The 22,466-nt window shown below is 42.8% G+C and overlaps 2 protein-coding genes across 2 annotated transcripts; one reads left to right on the top strand and one right to left on the bottom strand.

Moving 5' to 3' along the window:
* The first annotated feature begins 5,238 nt into the window (after positions 1 to 5,238).
* Positions 5,239 to 14,254, top strand: LOC137265234 (uncharacterized). Its single transcript, XM_067800588.1, has 7 exons — positions 5,239 to 5,935; positions 6,735 to 6,989; positions 8,269 to 8,655; positions 9,101 to 9,418; positions 10,718 to 10,829; positions 11,768 to 11,833; positions 12,637 to 14,254. The coding sequence occupies exons 1-7, from the start codon at positions 5,239 to 5,241 to the stop codon at positions 14,252 to 14,254; spliced, it is 3,453 nt and encodes a 1,150-aa protein (XP_067656689.1).
* A 1,772-nt stretch (positions 14,255 to 16,026) lies between these two features.
* Positions 16,027 to 22,456, bottom strand: LOC137265741 (uracil-DNA glycosylase-like). Its single transcript, XM_067801191.1, has 8 exons — positions 22,245 to 22,456; positions 21,398 to 21,625; positions 20,751 to 20,846; positions 20,442 to 20,496; positions 20,031 to 20,073; positions 19,479 to 19,567; positions 19,010 to 19,188; positions 16,027 to 18,305 (listed from the first exon to the last, which is right to left on the bottom strand). Exons 1-8 carry the CDS (start codon positions 22,413 to 22,415, stop codon positions 18,156 to 18,158), a joined length of 1,011 nt encoding a protein of 336 aa, XP_067657292.1. The 5' UTR covers positions 22,416 to 22,456; the 3' UTR covers positions 16,027 to 18,155.
* Between the last annotated feature and the right edge of the window lie 10 nt (positions 22,457 to 22,466).

Raw genomic sequence — 22,466 nt, 5'->3', positions numbered from 1 at the left:
ATTGAGTGTAGATATGATCAGTGTAATGCAGTACTGTTTCTCGCACACCCTCTACTGACTATAGACATAATCAGTGTAATGCAGTACTGTTTCTCGCACACCCTCTACTGACTACAGACATGATCAGTGTAATGCAGTACTGTTTCTCGCACACTCTCTATTGGCTATAGACATGATCAGTGTAGTGCAGTACTGTTTCTCGCACACCCTCTACTGAGTATAGATATGATCAGTGTAATGCAGTACTGTTTCTCGCACACCCTCTACTGACTATAGATATGATCAGTGTAATGCAGTACTGTTTCTCGCACACCCTCTACTGACTATAGACATGATCAGTGTAATGCAGTACTGTTTCTCGCACACCCTCTACTGAGTATAGATATGATCAGTGTAATGCAGTACTGTTTCTCGCACACCCTCTACTGACTATAGACATGATCAGTGTAATGCAGTACTGTTTCTCGCACACCCTCTACTGACTATAGACATGATCAGTGTAATGCAGTACTGTTTATTGCACACCCTCTATTGACTATAGACATGATCAGTGTAATGCAGTACTGTTTCTCGCACACCCTCTATTTTCTATAGATATGATCAGTGTAATGCAGTACTGTTTCTCGCACACCCTCTACTGACTATAGACATGATCAGTGTAATGCAGTACTGTTTCTCGCACACCCTCTACTGACTATAGACATGATCAGTGTAATGCAGTACTGTTTCTCGCACACCCTCTACTGACTATAGACATGATCAGTGTAATGCAGTACTGTTTCTCGCACACCCTCTACTGACTATAGACATGATCAGTGTAATGCAGTACTGTTTCTCGCACACCCTCTACTGACTATAGACATGATCAGTGTAATGCAGTACTGTTTCTCGCACACCCTCTACTGACTATAGACATGATCAGTGCAATGCAGTACTGTTTCTTGCACACCCTCTACTGACTACAGACATGATCAGTGTAATGCAGTACTGTTTCTCGTACACCCTCTACTGACTATAGACATGATCAGTGTAATGCAGTACTGTTTCTCGCACACCCTCTACTGACTACAGACATGATCAGTGTAATGCAGTACTGTTTCTCGCACACTCTCTATTGGCTATAGACATGATCAGTGTAATGCAGTACTGTTTCTCGCACACCCTCTACTGAGTATAGATATGATCAGTGTAATGCAGTACTGTTTCTCGCACACCCTCTACTGACTATAGACATGATCAGTGTAATGCAGTACTGTTTCTGGCACACCCTCTACTGAGTATAGACATGATCAGTGTAATGCAGTACTGTTTCTTGCACACCCTCTACTGAGTGTAGATATGATCAGTGTAATGCAGTACTGTTTCTCGCACACCCTCTACTGACTATAGACATGATCAGTGTAATGCAGTACTGTTTCTCGCACACCCTCTACTGACTACAGACATGATCAGTGTAATGCAGTACTGTTTCTCGCACACTCTCTATTGGCTATAGACATGATCAGTGTAATGCAGTACTGTTTCTCGCACACCCTCTACTGAGTATAGATATGATCAGTGTAATGCAGTACTGTTTCTCGCACACCCTCTACTGACTATAGATATGATCAGTGTAATGCAGTACTGTTTCGCGCACACCCTCTACTGACTATAGACATGATCAGTGTAATGCAGTACTGTTTCTCGCACACCCTCTACTGAGTATAGATATGATCAGTGTAATGCAGTACTGTTTCTCGCACACCCTCTACTGACTATAGATATGATCAGTGTAATGCAGTACTGTTTCTCGCACACCCTCTACTGACTATAGACATGATCAGTGTAATGCAGTACTGTTTCTGGCACACCCTCTTTTGACTATAGACATGATCAGTGTAATGCAGTACTGTTTCTCGCACACCCTCTATTTTCTATAGATGTGATCAGTGTAATGCAGTACTGTTTCTCGCACACCCTCTACTGACTATAGACATGATCAGTGTAATGCAGTACTGTTTCTCGCACACCCTCTACTGACTATAGACATGATCAGTGTAATGCAGTACTGTTTCTCGCACACCCTCTACTGACTATAGACATGATCAGTGTAATGCAGTACTGTTTCTCGCACACCCTCTACTGACTATAGACATGATCAGTGTAATGCAGTACTGTTTCTCGCACACCCTCTACTGACTATAGACATGATCAGTGTAATGCAGTACTGTTTCTGGCACACCCTCTACTGAGTATAGATATGATCAGTGTAATGCAGTACTGTTTCTCGCACACCCTCTATTGACTATAGACATGATCAGTGTAATGCAGTACTGTTTCTGGCACACTCTCTATTGGCTATAGACATGATCAGTGTAATGCAGTACTGTTTCTCGCACACCCTCTACTGACTATAGACATGATCAGTGTAATGCAGTACTGTTTCTCGCACACTCTCTATTGGCTATAGACATGATCAGTGTAATGCAGTACTGTTTCTCGCACACCCTCTACTGACTATAGACATGATCAGTGTAATGCAGTACTGTTTCTCGCACACTCTCTATTGGCTATAGACATGATCAGTGTAATGCAGTACTGTTTGTCGCACACTCTCTATTGGCAATAGACATGATCAATGTAATGCAGTACTGTTTCTCGCACACCCTCTACTGACTATAGACATGATCAGTGTAATGCAGTACTGTTTCTCGCACACTCTCTATTGGCTATAGACATGATCAGTGTAATGCAGTTCTGTTTCTCGCACACCCTCTACTGACTATAGACATGATCAGTGTAATGCAGTACTGTTTCTGGCACACCCTCTACTGAGTATAGACATGATCAGTGTAATGCAGTACTGTTTCTCGCACACCCTCTACTGACTACAGAGATGATCAGTGTAATGCAGTACTGTTTCTCGTACACCCTCTACTGAGTATAGATATGATCAGTGTAATGCAGTACTGTTTCTCGCACACCCTCTACTGACTACAGACATGATCAGTGTAATGCAGTACTGTTTCTCGCACACTCTCTATTGGCTATAGACATGATCAGTGTAATGCAGTACTGTTTCTCGCACACCCTCCACTGAGTATAGATATGATCAGTGTAATGCAGTACTGTTTCTCGCACACCCTCTACTGACTAGAGACATGATCAGTGTAATGCAGTACTGTTTCTCGCACACCCTCTATTGACTATAGATATGATCAGTGTAATGCAGTACTGTTTCTGGCACACCCTCTATTGGCAATAGACATGATCAATGTAATGCAGTACTGTTTCTCGCACACCCTCTACTGACTATAGACATGATCAGTGTAATGCAGTACTGTTTCTCGCACACTCTCTATTGGCTATAGACATGATCAGTGTAATGCAGTACTGTTTCTCGCACACCCTCTACTGAGTATAGATATGATCAGTGTAATGCCGTTCTGTTTCTCGCACACCCTCTACTGACTATAGACATGATCAGTGTAATGCAGTACTGTTTCTCGCACACCCTATACTGACTATAGACATGATCAGTGTAATGCAGTACTGTTTTTGCACACCCTCTATTGACTATAGACATGATCAGTGTAATGCAGTACTGTTTCTCGCACACCCTCTACTGACTACAGAGATGATCAGTGTAATGCAGTACTGTTTCTCGTACACCCTCTACTGAGTATAGATATGATCAGTGTAATGCAGTACTGTTTCTCGCACACTCTCTATTGACTACAGACATGATCAGTGTAATGCAGTACTGTTTCTCGCACACCCTCTACTGGCTATAGATATGATCACATTCAAGTATCTCATACAGCCTGGCGTGAAAACAACACGAAGCTGTACATCCAGACTATGACGATTACTGCATTATTTTAATTTTCACAAAAACGGTACTTACAACATACTGAAATAAAATAGACATCAAGTAAAGAATATCAGCGTAGACGATATCCTGATATCGCCATCAGATAAGAATGAAACAGCTGGTGGACTCACAAGCGTGTGTGATTTTACGGTTACAGGAGGAAGGTAACGATGAACTCTAAATATATATATATATATTATAAACAGTAAATATATATATTATAAACAGTACCGGTAGAAGGGAATTGATTTAGATCAGTATGAAAGAACGGTTTACGGTCATAAAGGTGGCCAAGAGTGTGAGCATTGCTTACATCATCAACTATGTACAAATTGAATGTCATCGTATCAAGCCCAGGGAAGGTCCGGGGTAGAATAGACCTTCAGAAACACATGCTTGCCATAAAAGGCGACTATGCCTCTCGTAACAGGCGACTTACAGGATCGGGTGGTCAGACTCGCTAACTTGGTTGACAATTGTCATCTGTTTCCAGTGGCGTATCACAATTGTATAGATCAAGGCTCATGATGCTGAACACTGGAATGTTTGATCCAATTAGCAGACATCTGGAACGTCGCTAAATGCGGAGATAATGCCTTTTATTTTTTTCGCTAACACTCTGCGTAAAGATGCCAAATAAAACAAATAGTTGTACAGTGCTATTATCTTTGTATGATAAAAAAGAGGAGAAAATTACTGTTTTTTAAAGCATAAATAAAATTCAGAGTACACTGAGCGGTTCATATGTTTCAAACCGCCTCCTTATTTGCACTTCAATTAACACCATCGGGTATGAAAATTAATATTCTACAAGTTTGTGCCAATTTATAGTCGTAGTTAGACCAAGGACCGCGCGATTGCAGTTCTCTCCCAAGCTTTCGCATCTGAGACCTTAAAGAAAACGTGTCTCAGGAGAAAAACCTCGGCATTCATTGGCAAACAACAAAGATCTCACCATGTCCACGACTGCTCGGTGGTCACGTGATTCAGGTGCCGATGTACAAAAAGCTGTTAGCGCTACGGTGGTCGTAACTGCGTGTAGTCTTTTACAGTGATATATACGATACCCTGGTTTGCACCATAACTAGATATTCCACTGTGATAATATCTATATACAGAGTGTATTTACAGCAGCAGTAAAGTATAAAAGGCAGTTCGACAGCATCTAATATACCGCTTTATCAGGTCATTACTTTAAGTCATCAGTATAATTTGTTGATTGCATTATTATTTCGCATCGATACCTTGAAATGAACAATTGCTGTGGCGTTACTATGGAAGTGACGTCATTACAATTCGAATGACGTCATAGACAACGGCAGTTCATATGACGGACGGCCATCTTCATCATCGCCTTCATCTCTCACATTCTTGCTACGTCTATGATGGGTAACGCAGTTAGCGCAGCTAAACGTTCCGTCAACCCGAATAAGGCTTTCACTGTTCCTTGGCGAGGAAAAGGGGATAAAACGATAAACGCAACATTCAGCAGAGAGCAACTGGCGGCAGATCAGATTCTGAGGACTGATTTACAACAATCATCGGATGACTCAGAAACAAAGATGGATATTTCCAATGATTCGCCGACACAGAAAAGTGTAAACATGGGTTCCAGCGATAGTGGTTTGCGTGTAGCTACTGAGACCGTGAACCCGAGAGGGTCCCGAGAATCCAACTTTAGTAATGGAATAATAGGACAGCAAATGGGAATCAAAAAGCCCCCTGATCAGGATGTATCTAAGATTCAGTCGATAGCACCGGCTCCTCGAAAACCGGACGTACGTTTTGTCTTCCTTCAGCCTGGACAGAAACTCTCAGACATTAACTTAGTTCCCATACATAGTGTCGAGCAGACTGCCACCAAAACAGCTCAGCCTGGCCATGTGGTGTATCTCAACAAGATTCCAGTTATTACAACCAACTCTCAGAGCATCTCATCACATGATGACAACGGGGCGTCAAGGATCCCCAACAACCCACCCGTCAAAGGCAGTCCAACTTCCGGGATCAAGACCAAAGGAAGTCAAAATTCCCCGGAAGCGGTATCCGTCTCGTCGGACCGGGTCAAGGATTTGGTACCGGGTAGGTGATTTCATTGTCATGGTTATATTATACATGTTGAAAACTCATGGTGTCAGTGCGTGGTACAATGCTTGGTGTCATGTCACCCGAACCCGAACTTTTAACTTCTTTCAAAGATGGCGGGAGGTATGCGATATTTCGTAGTCTTACTCAATGCATTTTGTCAGTCGTTGATGGACCAAGGTAATCAATTATTGGTCATGGTGGAATAGCTGAGTATTGATGTGCCAGTTATATTCCAAGCAGTTTAAGTTTAATCGTTCATATTTACGCTTCACGTGGTACCACGATTTTTCGGTACCCACGAAGATCCGTGCTAGAATTGGTCTTCAGCAACCCATACTTGTCGTGAGAGGCGACTAACGGGACCAGGCGGAAAGGCTCTCCGACTTGGTTGATATGTTTCGTATATCAATTGGGTTGATCGATGTTCAGGCTATTGATCACTTCATTGTCTGATCCCGATTCAATTATTTACAGACCGTCGCCATATAGTTCGAATATTGCTGATTCAACTTTAAATCACTCACTCACTTAATTCCAGTTTAATTCCAGTTTATCGCTAACTCACTTTGAATACCTAGAAGAAACTCAAAATAAGCGGAAACAATCATTATAGTCTCCGGGCATTTGCATTTACAAGTATGGTATGATGCAATTAAACCTCTTAAGTGAATACATTGTATTAACCTTACATACAGTTTGAGACTGATTTTCCTGCTGTGTTGTAAATATAACATCTGTCCTCCATTTTTCGTGTTGTTTTACTGATACGTTAACATCTTCTATTTTATCACAGGCACAGGCGATCGCTATCGTACGCCAGGCTCCAGTTTCCGAAATAAGAGCGGCAACGTCAAGCGTCCAATGAACGCGTTCATGGTATGGGCACGCACCTATCGGGCCAAGCTCGCGTCGCAGTTCAATTCCGACACCAACTCCCAGATCAGCGTTAAACTGGGGGAAGTCTGGAACAGCCTCAGTCAGGAGGAAAAACAGCCGTACTACGACGAGGCCGAAATGATAAAGAACCAGCACAAAAAGGAGTTCCCTGGTTTGTATACCTTAAAAACAGTCCTAGAAAATAAACATTAATAAATATAATCATTTATAATGCGACTAGGCAGCGCTTCCTGGAAGAACTCCCTTTCACTTTCTGGGTTGCGTGTACAGTTGGCAAGGGTACCCGAGCTGATGATGAAATTTACTATGGCTACCCGACCTGTCTCCGCTGCAGTTGTTATCAAGCTGTAAAACATGATTGCACTAAATGTAGCACACGTGACAAGATGGACTGAATGTTGTTTTTACTCTGCAGTCAGCATTATTATCCCCGTCCTCGATATCTACAGGTACCTCCCGATAACTCTCCACTATAGAGGCTATACCTCCCGATAACTCTTCACTATAGGGGTTATTCGTTCCGATAGCTCTCCACTATACAGGCTATATACCTCCCGATAACTCTCCACTATGCAGGCTAAACGTTCCGATAACTCTCCACCATAGAGGCTATATGTTCCGATAACTCTCCACTATACAGGTTATACCTCCCAATAACTCTCCGCTATGCAGGCTATACCTTCAGATAACTCTCCACTATACAGGCTATACGTTCCGATAACTCTCCACTATAGAGGTTATACCTCCCGATAGCTCTCCACTATGCAGGCTATACGTTCCGATAACTCTCCACTATACAGGCTATACGTTCCGATAACTCTCCACTATTCAGGCTATACGTTCACTACTATAGAGGAGAATTATCGGAACGTATAACCTGGAGATATAAAGGATGACCATTTCTTCATGTTATAACTGAGTCTATAGCAAAGAATCTATTGATAGACAGCATTCCCCCACTGTTCATTTTCACAAAGTTTTTCTGGATTGGTCGTGTCATAAATGCTAGATGTGGAATGACACTGACAACAAACTGCTGTTGACGTGACGTGTTATATGTTGGGGCACGAGTAGCCAGCCCCTTGGGGCAGTGCAATTTGCTGTGATGTAACGCAGGAGCACCTTCAGAATACCACAACTTGTGGTGCTGTCTTCTAAAGGTAGGCCGTAAACGTGTATGCGTTCTTGTCTCCATTCGCTCTTATCATGTTTCTCGGTTTGTTAGTGACATAGAGGTGCTCGTGCGTTTCAACAACCTTTCCAGACCTGCATCTCCTCGGGGCTTTCTAATTCATCCAGCCAACATGCAGTGACATACACGAACAACGGTTCAACGTCGCGTTAAACCAAGTTCTTTCATTTCAGTGTATGTAACAGGAAGGGGGTTTTGACTTCTGGATGTGGTGTTGGTATTATGGAATATTTTTCAGGTTGGGTGTATCGCCCGTCCCCTTCCAAGAAGCGCCAAGAAGAATGTGCCACCCACAACGTTCTGTGGGCTAGATTTGGCGGAGGGTCATCAGCAGCTACTCTGGCGCGCATTGCCACCGCCGCCGCCAACCACGCCCCTCTGGAGTGTGTGAAGAAAACGGAGGTGCCCATTGGCCAGCCACGTGTAGTGGGCAAACAGATTGGAGCAGACACACAGGCGATGCTGGGGATGATGCAGGAGATACACCAACAGGGACAGCACGACCACGTCGAACCAAACGACGCCGTCAGGTCAGTGGACAGTCCTCCAACACTGGACATCAGCACACGGGAGGTCCTCAAGGCTAAGTTGTCTGGCCTGACAAAGAAGAACCAAAGCCATAAATGTAAGCACTGCAGGTGACTGTTAATGCGGTTATATACACTGTAAGTTCTACACGTCTGGGTATTTTAAACGCCCAGTCACCTTTCTCTACAGCCAGTTTCCGCGATGTCGGACAGCGGGTTATGCTATGTAGTCGACAAGGGTCCGCAGGTCGAATCTTGGAAATACTGATCCTTGGACGTCAGTCACTTCCAAACCCCGTGATCGCTACTGATGTAGTCATTTTGAAGATTGTCTTCGTTACTTAAGGGATGGAGCAATGAACAGGGACCTATCTACAAAGCGTTCATTGCACCTAAGCCAATGATGTATTCAATAGTTACGATAGGTCGTAAAGTTACGAACGCTTTGTGAATGGGGAACCTGAAACATTAGTATGTCACTTATTCGGTTGTTTTACGACTGTGGTGTTGGCATAACGTCTGTTGGTATTACTTCCGTGGCAGCCCCAGAGAAGCCGTCGCCAGGTGTTACCTCAGGAACATCGGCGTCTCCCAAGAGAAACGCGACAAACCTACCGCGGCACAAGTCCCCGGTGAAGAAGACGTCGCGATCCACTGGGAAGAAGAAGAAGGCAAATCGCATCAGCCCACATCGGGAAGATGATCGTCGACCAAATTCGCCTGTAGCACCACCCACTACCCCTCGGAGTACAGTGAATTTGGACTCACCCAAGAAAGCGGGCGATGACCAGAAACAAGTCCATTCTCCAGTAAAGGTGACTGTTGGAGAACCATATAGGAGGTACGCTTGGCAGGTGTCAAGTATTTCACACACGCCACTTTTAGCAATTATCCAGCAATGTCACGGCAGGGGACAGCAGAAATGGTCCTCACACATTGTACCCATGGGAGGAATTGAACCCGGGTCTTCGGTGTGTCGAGCGAATGCTTTGACCACTAGGCTACACCACCACCCCTCGTTATGTACAAAACGTGCTGTCAAAGCCATGGAGCGATCTCAGAAGCTCTCAGGCTGAAACTGATATTGATTGTTCGGTTCCCGTGAAGATCAGAGTTACAAATAACCTGTGTTTGGAGTAAAAGCAGACTAACGAGATCGAGTGTCAGGTCCGATGACCTTGTTGGCATGTCATCATATCCCAATTGCAGACTTATTTTCAGACCGCCGCCACACAGCTGTGGTATTAAACAAACAATAGAGAAATCAGTCATGGGTAGATAACCCAGGCCCTCCTCACTATCTGTGACCTCGAACAATTCTACAATTGCAAAGCAATATAAGCTTGTCTAATGACAACACACTAGTTTACGGACGGAGATCTGTGTGCTTAATTTCCACCCGATGGTTTCCCACGTCTGGAGCGGTGGGGTAGCTTAATGGTTGAGACGTTAGCTCGACGCCGAAGAGCCGGGTTCGATTCCCCACATAGGCACAATGTGTGATGTCCATGCCTAGTGTATCCCAATATTGCTGGAATATTGCTAAAAGAGGCATAAATCAAGACTCACTCTCTCTCCCACGTCAAGCTGCAAATGGTAACGACAGCGCCGTTTACAACGTCCCATGTATAGTGCACCCTGGTGATAATGCCATCCTGGATATAATGACATGTTTTTGCCAGGACGGATTTCCTGTCTATAGATCCTGGTGATAATGCCAAAGTGGATATAATGCCATTTGTCAAGGGTTATAATGCCAATCGCACTGACTGCATGTAGCAAACATAACTGAATTGGTTCATTGCCATGACTCAAATTAATCGACCAAACTCATTACTGCTTTAAGTTGTCATGTAATCCCAGATGGGATAACACATGTGACAATAGACTTCCTGCCACATAAAACAAGTAACCTGCAGTCCCTAGATGGTGGAATTATTCAGTCATTAAAGATTCATTACAGGAGACACCAGCTCAATCATCACCGTGTTGATTGGGCCTCTAACTGTTCTCTACGGTTATACTGCCACCCTAGATATAATGCCATGTTTTCTCCTGAACAAACGGTGACATTATAGCCAGGACATACTGTATGCATCACACTGTCTTCTGTTGTCAGAGAGGAAGATTCCGATTATGGCAACACCCGCAGCCTGGAAGATGACTCTTGGCCGTTTCCCTTCCCGCCATACCATCACGGACCATTTGACCCCCTCTCCCCGAGAGACGTACCTTCGGATGAAATACTTGGAATGAAGGGTGGGTCTGCATGGTCTTTGTCCGTTCCAGCATAATAACCAAATAGTTCACGTTATCTCTCGAGGTGGCCAAGGTGTTGAGAAAAGACATTTATGAAGGAAATGGGAGCACGAGTGACAGAGTCGCGTCCCATAGAAAGGCCCAAACCTGTTAATTCAGAAACGAATGATTCTGGGTTCGAATCCCAGTTTGTCCAAATTATGTTAGTACGTTTGTCAGCACCGTGTCAAGAAGTCCAAGAAATTAATCACTTCTTGCTCTTCTCGCACATAAAGCTGACATTAAGAAAAAGGATGTTCAATGCAGCGTTAGAGCAACTCAGTCAGAACACCGGAACTACTTCACGTCTTTCAATATGACAGAGATCTTTAGTGTCGACACATGATACGTTTTTATATGAACATACTTTATAAATAGAATGTTTTCCTTTCTTAGTTAATAACATGTTTATCTCCTCTCCTAGCAGGAAAACAGTGAGGTAAATAGTTTATCTGGCTAGAAAAAGAACCCCTCTTATCTTCAAAGTATTCTATTTTACAAGTATTGGCACTAACAACAGGGTGAATGGGTCAGTGCTAGGCTCCGTCCACCACGCGACGATACTGATTAGACGATAGTCTCTTCTGAACCTTGGCTAAAGGCACTGTTGCTAGATAGTTCTGCAGCGCATGTGCAGAGATTGTTGTTTAGCAGACGCTGCTGGCTGAGACATTGTCAAGAATATATTCTCTTACGACTCTGTGTTAGATCTGGGTACTATTGTACAAAACAACCGTAGTGCTCCGACACCTTACGTCTATGTTACCGTGTGGGACGAATATTACAGCGACTAAGTTTTGTACAACGGCACCGGGGTTTTTTAACTCAGAGATGCTGAAACGGAATAGTTTGGAATGTGAAGTTGTAATCGATGAATAATTAACTGTGTTTAACTCCTATAGGTCGGGGAAGTGAGTCGGATGAAGATTTGTCACGTCCTGAGAGAGTTACGTCAGACATGTTCCTGGACATTGAAAGGTACGTGCCGCAACCCCATGGCGGTGGCTTGTCGAGCACTTTCTAACGTTTTCGGGACGACAAGTTTTGGCAACGATGCATGTGATAGTAGGCTGAAATGATATGGTGCGTATTATGGTACATAATGCAGAAAACTGACAACATCCAAGCCTTACTTTGTTTAATAACAGAAAAAAATAACCATAACCATTTGATTAAACAAAACTGCCATTTCATAACTAGATAAGAGAACGATACAAAAACTGGAAATACTGAATTTTTGGATTGCAACCAACGCAACCGAAGACAGTGTTTTCTCGGTAACCCAAGAAGTCTCTGTTTTCATTCGTGTCTAAATACATGTGAAACTATAGAGACGATAGCCAGCCGGACGAAGCATTTATGTAAAGTATATAGTAATTTATGAACTGTGGGATATACCTATTATTTCACCCAAGTGAGGTCCAGATGTCATGAAATAGATTACTGCAAGCTTAATCTATACCCATGTTCAATTTCCCAAAAAATTAACTCGTAGTGAAGACATCTAGATGCATCCTTGGTATAGTGGAGACTTATCGGAACGTATACCCTGGAGATATCGAGGATGATATGAACAATGCGTGACATCAATCACTTTTCAGCTGAAATGTTTTATGATGTCACGTTGCTGAGGGTCGCTGCTCAAATATGAACATTAAATTGATTGGACAACCGATATGAGGAAAACCTTCATTACAGTCTGGGAATTGCTGGAAACATATTCGCAGATATATGTTCATTTTGGAAAGCATTAGAGAATATATCATATATTCACCCAACAGGTGGAAGTCCTTTCTGGCGTCATCCGGGTCCAACTCAAACCTCACAGACGAGGAAATACGTGATGTGTTTAATCCTTCCCACTGTGATCATGGACCCGATTGCCACGTGTGCAGCAGTGAATTTGATCTTGTCCCTAAGTCGCTACGTGACACTCTACCAGTGGGTAAAGATAATGTCTTTGGTAACCCCAACGTTTGTCTCGAGGTGAAGTTCAATGTCGGAACCACTGACCATAAACCAGAAGATATGAATCCCGCAGACCGGATATCGGCCGCCGTGTGCGAAGAACTGAAAAGCCTAAATGAGCCTCATCGTGTTCGAAATGAAGTGCCTGAGTGTGGACAGGAGACGCCCACTGAAGCGACGTCAGTCACAAACAGCTCCACGAGCGCGCTCGCAAGGGCAACGCCACCAGATTCCCTTGTGGCGTCTGACTCGGAAACATCTAACGTCACAGAAACTGGGCCCAATGGCATTACCTTTGTAGACATCAACCTGTCGACGGATCTTACCACGCATGTGATGTTCAAGCCATCATCAGAATCTTCGAGGGAAGATGAAGAGACTACGGATCACGTGGCCAAACATCACAACAGGAGTGCGTGCATTGCCTGCTGCCTTGTGGACAACGCAGAGAGTGAATTGAAAGATAGTGGACGGATGACGGATTCCTCTCACATAGACAACCCCGAGTCTGTACCAGACAGGTTTCGCAGCGGCAGGTGCTTGAGGAGTGCCCCAGGCTCCCGACATCGTCAGGTGTACAAAATGGACGACGGTAATGATACACAAATGGGAAGGTTAGCCCCTGACGTCACTCCGCTCATTCCTCTCAGATCCAGCGATAGTGAGAGGCAAATAAGGAATGACATCTACCACAGGAAGATACAGAGTTACGACATCTCAGAGTATAAAATATTTGACACCAACAAGAACGCGAGTGAACAGGTCGGATCGAGGAGGTTGAAATCAGCTCAACTAACACGGGGAGGACAGACGCTCACACTGCGGGCATTTGATGGCGAGGGTGGCAGGGGAAGGGGGAGCTTGAGTCTTGGGAATATGAGTGCAGACTGCAGCTTGGATGGAGAACTAGACAGCGTGGAAGGAACTGTTATACGGCTGGGGGAACGTGAGGGTGGCAAGAAATTTGGACGAAATCGGAGGGTTGCTTTTCAATCTGACGATGACAGAAAGCCACGCGGGAAGAAGACAAACAAATCCCAGAGCCTAACCTCTGGGGAAGCCGCGGGTGAGGCTGACATGTGCCGTGGGGATTCGATCGCAAGGGACAAGCAGCCAGCATCTCCGACTAAGCCACACATGGAGATCCTGAAGACCTTGCTTGATACTGAGAAAGACACTCCTCAAGGGTGTACCGCGACAGAGAGAGACAGGGATAAGTCGGACTGCACAGCCTCAGATACTGAAAAACTGAGATGCACTGATGCTTCTCCTGCGCCGAACGATAGGACAAAGTGGAACAGAAGACAATCTTTCCGTAACCGGAGCCAGATTACCTCAAGGATCTACGCATCACGCCAGACGCTTCCACTGTTACATCGAGGCAGGATGATCAACAACCTAGTCAGGCCCACCAGGAACAAGCCCAGGTGAACCTGTAGAGATTGTTCCGTTACGTAACAAGGCCACCGTGTCACGTTACTGAAACACCTACATCCTTGATAATAAAAGTGACATTTCCGCAAATAACCAATGGTGTCTTTTGGTGGCATTAGAAGTGGTTATAGATGACCAAGATCTTTTATGGATGAATCTTTTTTAATCTTTTACAAACAGCATTTCTGAAATGACCCCGAAACATTGTGTGTGAAAGATTAAAAGAAGTTTCATCCATTAAAGATCTTGGTCAATATCTAATCGGTCTTGTTGAAAACAATATAAATTAAGTTCGAATTACAGAGTATGGACTGTAACAAAATCAGATCAGCCTGGTTTCGTTCTGGGCAGTTCATCCACTGATAAACTTTGAGTAAGAAATAACATTCATAGGTGTGTTATCGCAGTTATCCGTCCACCCATTATGTACAAGGTGTTTGACGTACAAGAAGGTGTTTGATGTACAAGAAGGTGTTTGACGTAATTCGAGTCTTATTGTAACTTAGGTCGGGATGACGTCACAGCTGATACAACGTCATAACCGATGTTGTTTGCTTTCTGATCTGAAAGGTTTCTGAAGGGAGCTAAATGAATCCTAAAATATAATGTATAATAACATATTCATTGCTTGTCCATGAGGGTCACGGATCTTGTTCAAGGTCACGGAGATGATTTCAGCATGTTCACCAGCATGTTAATCTTGTCAACATATCTCCAGAACTGGTTACTGGAGTTTCGCATTCACCACCAAGCTTCATCTTGGGAAGGCACATTTAACTTCATCTTAAACTACTACCTTAATTTTCATTACTTTTTAAGTTAAATTTGATAATTTGCGGCGATAATTGTGACCTTAGTGACAATGCTTGTTGTTATTATTATTAGAGAGATAACAAGCAATCCTCCAGTTTTATTCCAATAATACAACATGGGACACCACACACGGGCTTCTACAAGGGACCCAGTGTGTCTTCTCACATTTCATTTTCTGGGTTCATTGATTTTTGCAAAAGGTTTCCAGCTAACCTATCAAACTAATTTTGGGGGTCAAATCCTTTCGTGAAGGTACTCTGAATCTCCTCGTTTGTGTTAAGTCTTTTCACCGGATCAAATCACTGCAAACATTGTTTGCTGTCTGGCCAGACAACCTCAGAGCGACCCGAAACAACATCAATAAGGGTTGCTATACGTTGCTGCGATGGTTTTTGTTGGCTGGGCTTTGCTGAGAACAAACATTGATAGACATATTTTGGTTCCATCCCTCGTGTGACGTTTCCTTCAGTAATTTTACTCACCAAGGCCCACTTGCACATGTGGATGTCGATTACAGCCGAATCCTAAGATCGCGATCTTAAGGATTTACAATAATTGTAGCTCTATGACCGTTTTGTGCCAGTGGGCCCAGAATACTACTACTACTACTACTACCAGTCTTGTCTCAGCTTCCTACCTATACAAGATAAACCATAGGCAGACAGCAGGGCCAACGAGGATTCACAGCTTCCGGTAGTGGTGCTCCGATTAAATAACAACAAATAATATTTTCTTCTAATCTAACACAAACGATTTTGGAACTACTGTTGTACGGCAGAGTTTGAAACACTTGTGACAACTGTCGAAGGAAAGACCTTCTGATGGTGAATGTTTAGATGGTCATCGCCAATGAGACTCTAATGTAATGTACAGTAGTTACACCATTGATTGTATTCAAACCAATGACTTCATGCCTAATGGAGACAACTCTACATTTAAGGAACATTACGGCTGGCTTCATGTAAAACTGTTTATTACATTTGATGTAGCACTTGTACATAAACATGGGCAACACAACATGGCACTGTTTGAAACATGTTACAATACACTGGTGTATGTGCTGCACAGATTACAGCTCTTCGAAAACACAGGATGATTTCACCTTAACAAAGTCCCTTGTAACCTGTGGGGTGTGGCATTGTTGTACCAGACACCTCTTGACAACCAATTTGGTCTGGCAATTGCCTTGCATGGGAAACATAATCAGAAGTCAACTTTAATGAAGATCACAATGCTACCTCATTATTGACAAATGAACAAAAACTGTGTGAGCCAGATATAAGTCATTAGTCTAGTTCTGACCTGCTTGTGATTGGAACTTTTCTGGATGTTACTATGCCTCAGGAAGAACATGGTTAAGTGTGCTGTCATTGTCACCTCCTTTATCCCTCTCTCTCTCACTCACTCACTCACACACATGGACTTGTCTCCCAATCAACTGGATACATCACACAATCGCAGGCATGTCAATCACTCATGGACAAGTCAAACACCCAGTCACAAATGAACACAGTTGAGGTGGTATCCAAAGTAGGTATCAGATTTCTCTTGTCACATCTCACATATCAAAGGGGCGACAACCACAGACCTTTCATCCATGTTGGCTCAGGAAACAAGATACATAGATCCCTTATATTAATTTGAATGAAATGAAAAAATGACCTGCACTAATAATTACTCTGAAATTTGTCAAAACATTACTAACAATGCCATGTCAATACTAATTCAGAGAAGCAGGGTTTATTGTTGTTACTGGTTCTATATTCAAATGTTCCTGTACCTGTGAATAATTAACTACCTGTCATCATGTACTTTGAAGACTATTAATATTCTCCTGTATATAATTAATTTCAGCCAAATACAGATGTGCTGTTATGATAAAGCTCTCCTGTAAAGCTCTCATAGCTGTTTCTTCTCATATGCCTGGTTACCATGACACTTGTTACCATGGCAACCATGGAGCATGACAAGGTGAGCTTCTTTGTAGAAAAGCCAAGCATGACTGTGAACATAAATGTAATATTGATGTTGTAATCCTCGCCATGATCTCCTCTCAAGAACAAACAACAGATGTCACATGGATCATGACTGAGAATTGATTTAATGACAGCTCTCAGTTTTTAGTTTACTGTTATGTGTTGAGGTGTGCAACCCAGGCTGCCAGGTGTTGCCCGGATCATTCATCGACACATCCATACATGAACACAGTAGTGGTGGTACCCGGAGAGGAAGTCAGACTCACTCACTCACTCACTCAGGACATCATCATAGCAGCCTAAGCAGCACCACTACATGAGAGCATGTGTGATTCAATATGTGTCTTCAGGGTCAGCGGTGTAGATGGTGCGTGTGTATGTGTGTCTGCGCATGTATGCATGAGTGTGCACGCCCATACTCCTTTTCTTACATGCAGTGAATTTGTGTGGTATGGCTATTATCTATGCTCATATTGCTTCTGTGAGATGCCACTACAAAATTATCCTTAATACACCGCCCTCAACATTTTGGTTTTAAATCATAGATTCAATGCTTCATATACATATGAATGTACATTTGTTTGTATGTTGCCATGTCAACCATGTAGGTCAGTTCAAGCCAATCAGAAATCAGCATCCAGAATGACACGGGACTCTGAATTCTCCAAGTCTTTCAACCTTAAAATACTTTTAAAAATGGCCTACTCAAGGCAGGTCCATACCAAACAGACTAACTTAAAATATGATACAATGTTCAGTTTGATTTAAGTAAAAGAATAAACTGGTATAACCTACAATCAACAAAATCATCCACTGATGTCTCCCTAACGGTTTCTCTGACGATACAATGAACACACAACACTAGACATGATGATAACTGGTAACATAACCATGGCAACAGACAGAAGCATGGCAGTGTGAGATGAGAATACTGACCATATTGTGACAACAAAACACATCAACACAGGCAGGACCTTCTCTGTGAGAACCTGAAACAATCTGAAATAACACATACATGTCTGGATCTCCTATTGAAGATATATGATGTGATCATGAACATAGTGACGTCAGTGGATCAGCTGGCATCGTTCCTCGCTCTTTGGTCTTCTCTATTCCCTGGGGAGACTTCCCCAGTCAATGGGGGTCTTGCCCTGCTGTTTGAGGAGCTTGTTACACTGGGAGAAATGCTTGCATCCAAAGAAACCTCTGTGTGCCGACAGTGGGGATGGGTGGACAGCCTTCAGGATGTGATGCCGTTTCTGAATTATACAAAAGTTATTTTACAAACTAAACACATACAGGTTGTTAATTATACAACAAGGATACAGATCTCTTTGAGTCAGCTTGAATAATGCTTGAGAAAGTAACATTACTCATCCTGTGTACAAGGGAAGGCAACTACAGTGAGTGAGTTTGATGTTGGAGGAACAACCTCTTGTCATGGTTATGCAGATCTTTGGAGTTGAAGCTCAATTCAATGAAATCCTGCATGTCTGAGTTGAGTTTCTAGACAAGGTGTCAATCTGGCAAATTTGAGAGTCAAAGCCATGTTTTGTAGAGCCTGACGAAGGGAGATAACTCTGCCTTGCTTTACTGGAATGTCAGATAAGCACAAAACTTTATAGATGAGCAACTTCTTTATTCAGGAGCTCCACCTGATTAAAGAAGTTGCTCATCCATAACGTTTTGTCCTTATCTGATTCACCAACTTCTAAACATGCCACTCAAAGAAGTTACTGGAATGTCGATTGGTGCATATACCATCTGTTATATATTAGTAAACATAATGTTCTTTTATAATGCATACCAGTCCTAATAAAGGAAGCTGATCAATCACATGCTGATGATACATAATATTCATCCCAATACATGAATTCCTGCAAGCAAGCCAATTGGGTTTCCAGTCTGGTTGAAGTAGTTGACCTTTCAGCCAGATATAAAATGTTATTGGTATGTGTAGTACCTTGTCAATGCAGGCTCCTTTCTTCTGGGCGTAGGATCCCCATAACATGAAGACAATCCCATCTCCGTTTTTGTTGAGCCAAGAGATGACAGCATCAGTGAACTTCTCCCAGCCCTTGCCGGCATGCGAGTTGGCGTTGTGGGCTCGCACCGTCAGACAGGCGTTGAGAAGCAAAACGCCTGCAAGAGGGAGGATGGAGGGATGTCTTGTATGATGCAGAGCAAGATTGGAAAATTATCAAAGAATTAGAGTTAGTTTTCACATATTCTAGACCTACGCTGACAATCACTCAGCGACGGGCGTCACACAGTACATCCATGGGGAAACATTTTACCACACAGTAGAACTTTAATCCAAACGTATCAGTTTTGTGTAAAACAGGGTAATAAAGTTTAGTAATCTTGGGTTTCAAAGAAGTGGTTCACGCTTGCTTCAGACAAATGGTACACGTCTGCTGGTTGCAACTCACCCTGTCTGGCCCAGCCAGTGAGGGTTCCATGTCCCGGGTGCTTGAACCCATCAATGTCATTCTCAAGCTCCTTATACATGTTCACCAGGCTGCAGACAAATAGAGAGCCAGACAAAGACTGAGTGAGAGTCAATAAATGAGGGACATCCATGAATCATCAACAAGATTCCTACTATCAACCCACCAGTCAGAAGGCAGCACTTCAAGCCTGGGACCTGTTTATACACCTTACAAAACAGTGGACAGATTCTGTTTTCACAGAAACAAACCAAGTTTAGTTTCAGTCCAACCTGTTTCCATAAAACCTAAAATATAACAAGAACAGAAATATCCCTCATTAGCAAAAGACCCCTGTTCACAAGTTATTCCACAAATGTATGAGCACCGATTCATGATGAATGAAGGGAGAGGTTTGGGCATCTGCTCTGACAATAAAAAGCTCACAACAGTAAATGGTACCAGTTAATACTGTGGTTTAGAAGACAAGGATTTGAAGACAAGAGAAATATAACTGAATGATAATAGTAGTTACAAGAAAGTGAAATTTCTCACCTGGGTGGAGGTGGGACGCCTTGTTGAACACTGAAACACAGGCCTGGAAGGACACAAACATATGGAAGTATCACACCTGTCATTACTGTCCGCAAGCACTACATCAGTTTGACTGACAACAGTTTCCTGGTATTATTTTCCTGTGACTGATAACAAAAGACAAGCTTATCGTTGTAATTGATAATCACATTATCCCAGCCTTACATCACCTATATTTATAACATTATCTTGGCATTATTTCACCGTAATTCATTACATTATCCCAGCTTTATATGACCTTAACTGATAACAACATTATTAAAAGCAATATACCTATATCACTCACAGAAGTCATTTCAGCTGTTCAAAGTCGAAAGGGAAGTCAAGCTAAAACAAAACATTTCTCTCCATATTTACTCTAAGTCTACGTACCATGTGCCTGCTTGGGTCCATGGTACGGGTCCTGCCCCAGTATCACAACCTTCACCTGGACAGAAAACACACCATGTCACAGTGATGGTGAAGCGGAAGACATCTTGGACAACAGGTGGAAACCAGGACATTAATCAGAATGTTGCTGATTCCAGAAATCTTAGAGTGACATGATGCATTATGGGACAGCACTGGATTGGAATGACAATGTTTCCCCCAATTATCAAAGAAACAATAGTTTCCTTGTTTCTCTTCGCAAATGGAAACAAAATTACACAAGGCCAGCTACGACATGATTAAAAACCTTACCCGATCAATGTCCGAGGTTTGTGTCCAGCTAAACACCTGGTCTGCTGGTGGGTAGATGGTGTGCTTGCTGCGCTCATTCTGAACAAACTGACTGAGCTGAAGACACAAATTACAACACAGTGAGAGAGAGATCCCCCTCAAGATGGTCAGTGAAATATCTCTCTCAACTTAGTCAGAGATCCCTCTCAACATGGACAGACTGAAATCCCTATCAACACTGTCAAACAGAGATCCCCTCAACACAGTATGGAAACAATGCCCTGCACATTGCCAAACAGAGGTGAGACAGACATCCCCTTAAAATTGTTCAAACAGAGATCCCACTCATTTAAATCAGACAGATCCTTATGAATATGATCAGACAGACATTCTGAGCCATGGTCAGTGATCCCTAAACATGGTGAGGCAGAGATCCCTTTAAACATGGGCAGAGAGAGAATGAGAGTTCTCTTCTTTTCCATGCAACAACACTCAGCGCTATTTCAGCTTTATGACAATGTGGACCTGACATCTAGTGATTGATATTGTGAGCAACACTTCTGACCAGCATAAAGCTTTCTTCCATCAGCATAGTTTGCTGACTACAAAACGTAACCGACACTACCACAGGGACTCATTATGTACAACTGATCAGTACATGTTTTCACCTCTATAAAGTAAGACTTTGAAAATTCGGGTTCCAAAGCCTTCAGCCAAGTTTTCCCAACATTGACAACCAGGCCTGATGATTTCTTGGCATGTATTTTTGATAGAGCTGTAATCCGGTTCTCTTCAATTTTCTTGCGTTGTTCTGGAGACAAAGTCTGAGAACATGGTGATGCTTCTTTCTCTTCAGCTGGGGCACGGTCAGGTTTGGTCTTCTTTGGTGGGGTGTTCTGAAGTCAGAAACATTTGTTGTAATATATCAGCAGAGACCATATACCAATATATCGGTATATGGTCTCTGATACCAGTAGTGGTATTAGTTAATTTTTTGCTGTTAATTTGATGCAATATTTAAAACTCAGTCTCCTCTGGCTGAATATATATTTTATCACTGTTGTCAATACCATCACTACATGCCGTAACTGTTGTACATCAACCCTGAGCTTATGGTGAAAAAAATTAAGATCTGGTCACTTTGGGCTATCATTGACATTAGTTCGAATTTCTCAAAGTGTTGAGAACAATGAAATAACAAATGCAGCTTGGTCGTTTATATCAGTAAACGAATGATTAAAGAGCCACATGTAATAGTTAAAGTTCTATTCCATGTACTGTATTCAACATATCAATAGTTCACATATTTACAGACAAAAACTTCAAGATGAATACGCTGACGTTTTCTTCCCCTAGTTTTTTTTCCAATTTTCTACTCTGTCAATAATACATTTCGAGGTTTAAGCAAAAAGAATCAGTGGTCACGTCTACATTAATAGCTCTTTTATGCAATGTGCACTGAATACATTGCACACGGTTACAGCCAGAGCAGTATTTCACTGAATCCCTAGTTACCTGATCTGCAACAGTGTCTGCTGGCCTCTTGGTGTTCTTAGGGCTGAAAAAGGATGAGATCTTCGCTTGACCTATCATATCGCTTATCTGAGGATTACATGCACTGTCAAATGGCCAGCGACAGCAAACACGGAATATTGAATCACTTCCTAATTTACGTAGAAACTGCATGTGCTATTTCCCGCCATATGTCAAATGGAAAGGTGAAGGCTGTTCAATAGC

This window comes from Haliotis asinina, chromosome 15, assembly GCF_037392515.1.
Source record: "Haliotis asinina isolate JCU_RB_2024 chromosome 15, JCU_Hal_asi_v2, whole genome shotgun sequence".
Lineage (NCBI taxonomy): Eukaryota > Metazoa > Mollusca > Gastropoda > Lepetellida > Haliotidae > Haliotis > Haliotis asinina.
This window is presented reverse-complemented; position numbering and strand designations above follow the sequence as displayed.